The sequence below is a fragment of the Neofelis nebulosa genome, chromosome 17 (assembly GCF_028018385.1).
Source record: "Neofelis nebulosa isolate mNeoNeb1 chromosome 17, mNeoNeb1.pri, whole genome shotgun sequence".
NCBI classification, from domain to species: domain Eukaryota; kingdom Metazoa; phylum Chordata; class Mammalia; order Carnivora; family Felidae; genus Neofelis; species Neofelis nebulosa.
In genome coordinates this window covers 52,424,921-52,434,382 of record NC_080798.1, presented here as the reverse complement: position 1 = coordinate 52,434,382, position 9,462 = coordinate 52,424,921, and the positions used below count along the sequence as shown (strand labels likewise).

The 9,462-nt window shown below is 42.7% G+C and overlaps 1 protein-coding gene across 1 annotated transcript; it reads right to left on the bottom strand.

Annotated features, from left to right (window-relative positions):
* Nucleotides 1-397: 397 nt before the first annotated feature.
* On the bottom strand, nt 398-8,836 carry CLEC3A (C-type lectin domain family 3 member A). Its single transcript, XM_058709576.1, has 3 exons — nt 8,614-8,836; nt 4,290-4,373; nt 398-2,025 (listed from the first exon to the last, which is right to left on the bottom strand). Exons 1-3 carry the CDS (start codon nt 8,726-8,728, stop codon nt 1,634-1,636), a joined length of 591 nt encoding a protein of 196 aa, XP_058565559.1. The 5' UTR covers nt 8,729-8,836; the 3' UTR covers nt 398-1,633.
* Nucleotides 8,837-9,462: the final 626 nt, after the last annotated feature.

Below are 9,462 nucleotides of genomic sequence, written 5' to 3'. Positions count from 1 at the left end.
TTGTTCTTCTGCAGAATGAAACAATTCTGGAGCCTAACCCCCAGGGTTGTTCTGGAGGTTAATGAGAATCATGTAAACTTTGGCACAGTACCTGGGATATGATGAGAATGGAATACCATTAATGTCTACTAATTTCATTATTGTCATAATCTTTAAGGAGATTCTGGTTGTGTTGGAAAGAGTTGGTCAGGGTGAACCAAAACCAGTTGAGGGTACAACTTTCTCTTTAATATTCCCCTTCTCCCTCCAGACTTTAAGTCTTTATTGTCATATAAAGTTATTCTCCTAAGACATCTAAATCACCAGTTCAATCAGATGCGGGGTATTTCCTCCCCCCAAATTGTGCCAAGTTTGATATAAACCAACATAGTTTGAATAACTATAATCAACATCCAAATACATTCACATCGATCAGAACTCAGGCTTTATTATTATGCAGTAAAAGAAACTAAAACTTAATTCCAAGCACATGTAATTGATGTTTGCAGAGAAGGATATTGCTCATAAGACATATTTAAGGGAATATTTTAAGGGAAAAAATGACACTTACTTGAAGAACATAATATACTTAGAATTGTTGGATTCTAAGAAGCCCATTTCCCAGAAGCCTAAGCTTTGTAATTTCTTATTAGGCAATGAGGTTATTTTACACAATCTGGTTAAACTAGTTAATGGAAATAGCATTTGACAGAATAAAATATTGCATAGATGTATCACTCCAAAATAGTACTATTGAAATCCAATGTTCAACCTCCAAAGATAGATTGCCCCTAATAAACTTAAATATATGCTTGTTGAAATATATGTAAGTATATAAAGTGTATAAAAAAAGGAAGCTGACATATTTAATATCAGCTCTCCATTTCATCCAGGAGGATAACGATACGAAAGCAAGGGAAAAGTAGACATATTTTCTTTTTCCTATTTTATTTCCCCATACAGTCTGCCTTTGGGTTACTCATTCAAGTCAGAACTCGTAACATAAGGCTGGGGCTAGAAGTTGACCAAATATGCTCCTTTTCAGATCATGACTGAGCATTTTCAGAATCAGCGTGTATATATGGTGGAGGAAGAGGGTCTTGAAGAAAAGAAAGTTAACTCAGAACACTTCTGAGAAATCTGTATTCTGAAGTGGCAGACACAGTACAAGTCCCACCAGGGGATGCAGCCACTCAGAAAGGTTAACGGGCCAGCAAGGGGCTGTGACTGGGATGGAACAGATGGGGCATCAGGCGGAGAGGTTTCTAGATTATTCCGCACCCTGAATCTCTGATTTAGAGAATTCTCATCAATAAAATGTCTGCTAAACTTCCAAGAGAAAATCTTCTAGCCTAAGCTCGTTTTTCTGGATATTGTATTTTTAACACAGACCTGGTTTCTGGATGAGGGAGAGGGTCTAGGAAATTGGGGAGGATTTGAGAGCCCGTTTTGCGGAAGCCACATTAACAGTGTGCACGTAGGTGGATCATTATTTTCTGATCTGTAGCCCACAGAGGGCAACATCACAATGAAACGTGATAGCGAAATTGGATATCTCTTGTATTCCTACGGGCACAGATGCCCATGTGACAATTCTGACTTCCTCTTGTGAACCATCAGCCTATAAATCGTGACCGAGCTTGCAAAGGGTGTATTAAGGGATGATAAACTCGCATATGTACCTCTTGGTGCTACGACAGACCTCGTCACTCCATTTGCCCTCAGCTGACTGGGAGAACAGAGCACAGTTTTCGCGCTTACCGCCATTTGGCTGTGCACGGTCCCAGTTGAGGAAGGAGATGGTGACTCCGTTGACATCAACAAACTTGCCCTCGGTGACCATGTCATTGATGCCCAGCCAAAAGTCATTGACACCTGGCAGGCTTCTTTTACCATAGTCTCGGAGGGCGTTGATCTCGTCAGAGTTTCTGGGGATCACCAGGGTTCCTCCCTTGGAGATACAGTCTTCGTTAGCTTCATGGAAGTGCTTCAGGCCTTCCGAAGCAAGGTAGCATTTCTTGTGAAACTTTGTGCCTCGGAGACAGACTGTAAAGATGTGAAATTGGATATATTAAGAGGCTTTTTGAATGTTAGACATCTAGGGCTGGACTTGGAAAACGGCCATTAATATCTGTGGAATGAATGATATGTGATGATAATGCTGAGTTAACATTTATTGGAGATTTTGTATGTGTCAGACCCTATGCCAAGCACTTTATAATAATGAACTTGTGTCATAATCACAGCAGTCCCATGAAATGAGATTGTATTGCTCTTGTCTTTACATATTGAGGCTTATAGAAGTTGTTATTGTAACAACTTAGTATGTAAAAATGTAACTTACGTAGTATAGATATCACAATTACATAAACCCACCTCTGTCCCACCCCACCCTCAAAACATGGTTTTTAGTCTCATGCTGCTTTGATACATACCTACTTGCTAGTTTGTATAGCTCCATTGTGTGCTGAATTTCCTTGGAACTTTTGGGACTGGTATTTCATAATGATTTAAAAAACAAAACAGACAAAAGTCTGAGCTGACATATGGAGAGACAGTGGTTTTGTTACGTAGATAACTCAGCCCTGGTAATATTGTTTAGGTTATCCAGGATAAACCAAACATAAAGATAGTTTTAGGGCAAAGCATTAGAGGGGTGCCTGGGTGGCTCAGTCGGTGAAGCGTCCGACTTCGGCTCAGATCATGATCCCACGGTTCGTGGGTTTGAACCCCGCCTTGGGCTCTGTGCTGACAGCTCGGAGCCTGGAGCCTGCTTCTGATTCTGTGTCTCCCTCTCTCTCTGCCCCTCCCCTGCCCACACTCTGTCTCTCAAAAATAAGTAAATGTGAAAAACAGCATTAAAAAAAAAGCATTGGAGAACCTCACTCTGACAGTTACTAGGTGTGTAACTGTTGGAGAAAATACTTAATTTATCTGTGCCTCAGTTTCCTCACGTATAAAATGACGATAATCATAACGGCACCTATCTCATAAATTGTTGGAGGATTAATGTGTTAATGTTTATGAAGTATTTACAGTGCCCAATTGTGGGTAAAGTATTAATAAAACCCTTTTGCTTCCTGCATGGGCATTTGACGTTCCTTTAACTTTCGAATTCTGTTCCTGGAAGCCTGATAAAGGGAATATGTCAGTAGTAGTATCAAGCAACATTGCCTATGGTGAAAATAACCTTGAACTGGTAACATTCAGCTGAACTGGTAACATTCAGCTGGCCTGGGAGTTATAAATCCTTGATAGGAAGCCATAACTTTAGTTTTCCCTGAAAGTGCTAACTCTTGTAACCGGACAGGTCTCTTGCAGAACCCTTGAAATTGTGCTTCTGGAGTTGTTATGTGAGGTATTGGATCCTGGGGGTATGAGTCTTGTGAGCAAGGGCTGTTCTTGAACCCACCCAGTGTGGCTCCCTTTTCCTTACGCCTGGGAGCCAAGAAGGGTAGCTCTGGGACAACAGCTTGTACAGCTGTATCCACTGCTTGGGAGCCCTAGCCCCTTGCAAAGAGGAGTGTCGAATGCTGCCCTCTTTTGGCAAAGCTGTGGTTCTAACCAATGTCCTTCCATTTGCATCTGATGCAGTGTGGCCCAAGTGAGTCCTGTGATCCTCTATTTAGTTGAACCTCAGCAGATCTCCCAATGGGCACGTAATAAACATCTGATGAATGCTAATTATTTTCGCCCATTAATACTTGCTTCAATTCTGTTTGATTGCCTATCAGAGAAGAATTATGAACACACTTTTAAAATGCATTATTGACACGCCTGTTTTTATTTCTATACCAGCCATATATAGGAGAAGGGAGTGGAAAACCAAGCTGATTTCCCAAAAACAGTTGTCTCCCCTGCTTTTGAATCCTCTCTCCTGGACACACCTCTGGCTTGTCAATGTCTCTTTCAAAACGATGTCACCTAGGGGTGCCTGGGTGGCTCAGTAGGTGAAGCGTCTGACTCTTGATTTCAGCTCACAGTTTGTGAGATCCAGCCCAATGTCGGGCTCTGCACTGACAGCACTGAACCTGCTTGGGATTCTCTCTCTCTCCTTCTGCCCCTCCCCTGCTCATATTCTCTCTCTCCCTCTCTCTCTCTCTCTCTCTCTCTGTCTCTCTCTCTCTCTCTCTCCTCCTCCTCCTCCTCTCTCTCTCTCTCTCAAAATAAGTAAACATTAAATAAAAATAAAAAGGTGTCACCTAGGACTTGACGTGTACTCTAGGTATGGCTTGAATTGCTGGCAAATCACAATTTCTTTTCCTGTCTCTTTTGAGACAAAGCATCGATGGGGATGGGTCGGGTCTTACCTGTCTGTAAGGCTTGCATTTCCTTCAGGGCATTGACTTCTCTCCAGAGCTTTTCAACTTGAGTCTTCAGGTCTCCATCCTTTTCTGGGGGATATTTTCGAGGGGGTGGGGGTGGGGTAGGAGGAATGAAAAGTATGTGATTAGAGTAAGATAAAAGTAAAACAAAATAAAACTTTGGGATCCAGAATGTAAAGTGGGGGTGGTCTTGATGAAACTGACCCCAGTGTACATGAAAATTAACGCATGAAAGGAAGTCGGCCAGGAAGACGCATAGAGCTTGGTTGTGCTAATAAAACCAGAAGGTCCTTCTGTGAGACAGGGCTGCTATGCCTCGCCAGCCCCGTCCTGTGGGACTCGCCCTCCATCAGGCATCCAACCTGTTGACTTTCAGAGCATCTTAGAGCAACGTATGTCATCTCCGGACGCTTTCCTTTGGGTTCCTCCCACCTGGAACACAGTTGCCCCAACTCTTGTCCATTTCCTTATTGAGCTGAAATATCTAGACGCCTCTTCTCGTTATTTTCTCTGTATTAGCATCTATCAGGCTAATCTCTTTCTTTGAACCTTTTACTTTTCTTGAGAGCACTTAAATCCATAATTATTTTTTACTTGCACTTTCATACGTCTTCCTGTCCATGGTGCTCCTGATGCTTAATAGAATGAATAAACAAGATCCTAGGACTGATAGGGACTGCCTTAGATATTGACAGTTTGAGCTCTTCAAAGGCAGGAATTATAATAAGTTGTAAGAAATAATAAAAAAAAAACCAATATTGAGAGCCAGCATATACTGTGCACCAGGAGCTTAATTCTTTCAATATTCCCATGAAACAGACACTATCACTATCCTCCGCTCACAGAAGAAATAGAGGCACAGAAAGCCGAATTAATCTGCCATACGTCAGCCAGCCGCTACGGTGCAGCTGGGATTGGAATCTCTCTCCCTCCAAGTATGTTCTCTTCACATCACTCTGATCTGCTCTTGCACAGTAATTCCTGGGCCCTGGCTCATGGCCTTAGAGGAGACGCTTGAAGCTTGGTATGAACTGTCCCCAGCTGCCTCCTTATGTAGATGCCATATGGGGAATCTGTGTTCTGTCCTGGATTTTTCAGGATGGTCCCAAATCTACGCACGCTGACTCATCCTCCTCTTAAACTTGCAATCTGCCAGGCAGGTGGTCCCACATTTGGGTTAGGAAAATGCTTTCTGGGGTACCCGGGAGTGGACCCCACCTCCTTTTCACTTGATAGTGCACATCAGTCCTCAAAGCATCCAGTAGCTCAGCTCAGAAATACAGTAACCCCTGAATTTGCTCAAGGAGGCCATTCAATCCAGAGTAAATATAAGGGTGCATTCAGAATGCAAGCCCATCGACTGTTTGTTGGAGGCCAGGTTTGCAAAGAGCGCGGGAGACTTGCTTCCAAGTTTGAAGTTGTCAACCATACAAATGTCACAGCCCTTCCCTCTCAGCTTCCTAATCCATTCTGTATAAATAAGTGCCCTCCACAGGGAAGCTGTAAACTGTAATTAACATGAAGACACATGAATAATATTATGCTCCTGAGAGTCCATTATGGCAATCATTATCCAGGTCGCTTGGCTTTGCTTTCTATCCTTTGTGACAAACGTGGATGTGTTTTGTATACACTGAATGCAGGGAACAGTTATTTCACTGTAAAAAATATATTTTATTCATTTCTATGGCACATAATTTATTAAGACCTATGACTTAAATACCACGGAAATTTTGTTTTTGGAGTTAAATCACTCAATAACCCTTTTGAGTTAAAAAAGAAAAAAAAGAAAAAGCTTCCTTTCATTTTCTTGATGTTTTTCTCCAAAAGTAGTTTCAGTACAGAAATGCAAAAATAATTCCTGGGAAGCAACCAGGAAACAAACACAGGAGTTCTACCTCAGTCTCATTAACAACCAGAAAAGGAATATTTGTCAACCTTATTAACCATCAAAGAAATGCAAATTAAGAGACGTGTTCTGTTTTGGGGTTAGGTTAGCAAAGCTTCAGCTGATGATGCGATGTTAAGCTGTCCAGGTGTGTGGGGTGGTCACTCTCATACTCTGAAGACCAAGACCGCCTGGGTTGATGCCATTATTTTGGGAGACGATTGGAAAGTGTGCTAAACCTGCATTTCCTAGAGGTGCATCCTAACGTCCTACCTTAGCATGGGGTCCACATATGTGTTCAAAGCCATTCACCTAGGCATTGGATCAAAAAAGATGGATTGGAAACCAGACAGAAGTTCACCAAGAGAGAGCAGAGTACATGAATCACGATCCAGCCTTGCAATGGAGGATTATGCGGCTGTAAAAGGGACAGATGTATGCCTTATGTGGATAGCCAGGATCCAATAGATGAAGGAAATTAATACCCAATGCTTATTTGTTTAAAAATATCAAGTTTTCATTGTGCATTAGAAAAACTCTGGTAATATTATCTCCCGACAGGTAACAGTGGGTAATTCTGTGGAGAGGGTTGAGAGAGAAACAAATGGCTTTCCCTTTTGCATTTCTAAAGTTTGGTATCATTCCCAGGTACTTAAAATATTTTAAAATTGTATGTGTTAGTGGAAAGAGAAGTGTTCGGTAAGTTCACGCTTATTGCTTCACTTACTGGTTTAGAATCTGCTTTCTGACCTAACAGCAAAAATTCCTTGGGGAGGCTGATGTTTACGAGGTGTCCCCAGTCAGTAAAAGGCACACAGAAAGAAGCATGAGTGAGCTCTTGCGAGTGGGTGGGGGTGGGTTGGGGGAGCTCGGCGCCACCTGAGCTGAATGGCTTTAGAAACGCCCCCACAGCACGCGCGCGTCCGCGCACACACACGTCCGCGTGTTCGCGCCCCATCCCCCACCCCTCCCCCCATGGTCACCCCTTTGCCATTGCCTCCCAGCGGTGAAGAGACTCCAGCAATGAAAATGCCCCATCACACAGGGTCTTTGCTCTCCCTGTTCTCATCTTCACCAAATGCTTTATCATTCGTGAGAAGTATTTTAACCTTCCATCCAATAGAGGGAACAGGAAACTTGAGTATTTTATAAGGAAAAGAGATTCCCCCTGAAGAAACCTTGCATCAGATCTAAATCTTAGAAATAAATGCCCCCTGAAAAGGGCACTTTGTAATATATTCAGAGCAGGACACAAGACAAGCCTCCTTTTTACCCAACCCACTGGCCATGCTGTGTGCCAAATCCAGGCTTGAACTCCATGGGTACCCTTGGTATGTTTTGTTACTAAGGCAGTGAACTTGAGAAGGAAATAGTGTCATTATATTCACCCTGAAATATCCTGAGAGGAAAATGAAAATAACTCAGGGAATGAGCTAAAACATCACTCTGCTTCTCTCTTGATACTTTTTTCCTCTTGCTATGGTTCAGCATATTGCAAATAAATTACTGTTGCCTTTGTTCTTTGCAGGATTTTTTTTTTAATTTTGAGAGAAAGAGAGAGAGAGCAAGGGTGGGGCAGAGAGAGAAGGGTACAGAGGATCCAAAATGGGCTCTTTGCTGACGGCAGACAGCCCGATGCAGGATTCGAACTCACAAACTGTGAGATCGTGACCTGAACCAAAGTTGGACGCTTTACCAACCGAGCCACCCAGGTGCCCCTGTTTTTTTCTTTCTTACCTCTTCACTCAATTCGAGCCACCCAGATTTGGGGATTGCTAGGAGATTCAGTTTTGCATTACAGTGTTTTCGAACATGATATGACTTCACATGAAGAAATATTTTTAAATTTAAAAAGAGGTTCAATTTCTCTCTGATGTGAAAAAGCTTAAATGTGTAGCATAGACTGTCCTTATGTTGTCAGGGGTACGAAGACATACGTATGTGAAAACCAATGACGAAACAGAAGCCATATCACAATAACTGTGTCCTTACCTACACATTTAATAAGAGTATATAGCTCTCTTACAAATACATTTGAACAGTTATACAATATCTAAGAATGAGACAGTATACTCTATTAATCAGTCATTCTACTCGATCCCTCAATAATACCAGATATCCACGTATCTGTGTTGACTCTCTCTAAAGAACATTCTGTGTGGCTGAGCTCACTTGACAAAGGATGTACAATACAGAAACTTTTTCTGTTAAAAACAAAAGGCCTACTGCTGATTCCTTGAAGTATCAAACTGTCCCAGAGAATTAAAAGGTCACTCTGTTTTCTGAAATGCCATATCCACATGATGGCATGGCACGATCACCGGAGACAGTTTTCCCGGCAGAGCTGGGAAATGAACACTGCCCAGTCCCTCCCCACACTGAGCAATCCTAGAATTTTGCTGGAGTGAAAAGCCCCATTACCTTTCACTCGGCGTTTGCTGTGCTTCCTGGCTTTGAATTTGGATGTGTGGCTGGTGGTCTGGTCCAGGAGTAAGGTGATAACCAGGATGTAAATCACAAGCCCGTTCTTTGCCATGGCTCTTGGTTAAGTCTGATGACCACTCTGCCAGTTCCTCTGGAGTAGCTAAGAGGCGAGTGGACTGGGCAGCCTCATCTTGCTCTGGAGGGCGTGGGCCAGCTTTATAAAAGTGCGTGTGAAGGTTGGCTGGCGTCCTGCTGACGAAATGTTTCAATTCCTCGGCTGGCCACAGCATAAGGTGGCCCCTTGTTCTTGCGTCTCAGGTTAGACTTTTTTTTTTTTTTTTTTTATATATTCCGGTTACATTTTCTACTTGACTTGCCTTTTCAGAGTGTATGAGAGTTAACTAAGGGCTTAAGGGTTTTACCTGCTTTCTTCTTTTCTTTTTTTAAAGTCCAGGAAGTTTGGAGTCTCTCTGTGAGGACCTCAGTTTTTAAGCCCTTGCTTTGGACGTCCGAAGTTCACTTAATGTTCTAAGAAACTCAATTCGGTTTTCAGGGCAAAAAAAAAAAAAAGGCACGCACAAAAAACTAGGAAAGCTACTGCGTGTGTGTGTGTGTGTGTGTGTGTGCGCGCGCGCGCGACATCAGAGTCTACACATGCTCAAGTGTCTATACAGCTCCAAGTGGGACTTGGGAATGACTCACTCACAGCGATGGCTAGAGTGGAGAGTCCATGATAAAGGAGAAGCCTTTCTATTAGGATTTTGTGGATTAACCAAGAATTGTATTTGGGGGGCGCCTGGGTGGCGCAGTCGGTTAAGCGTCCGACTTCAGCCAGGTCACGATCTC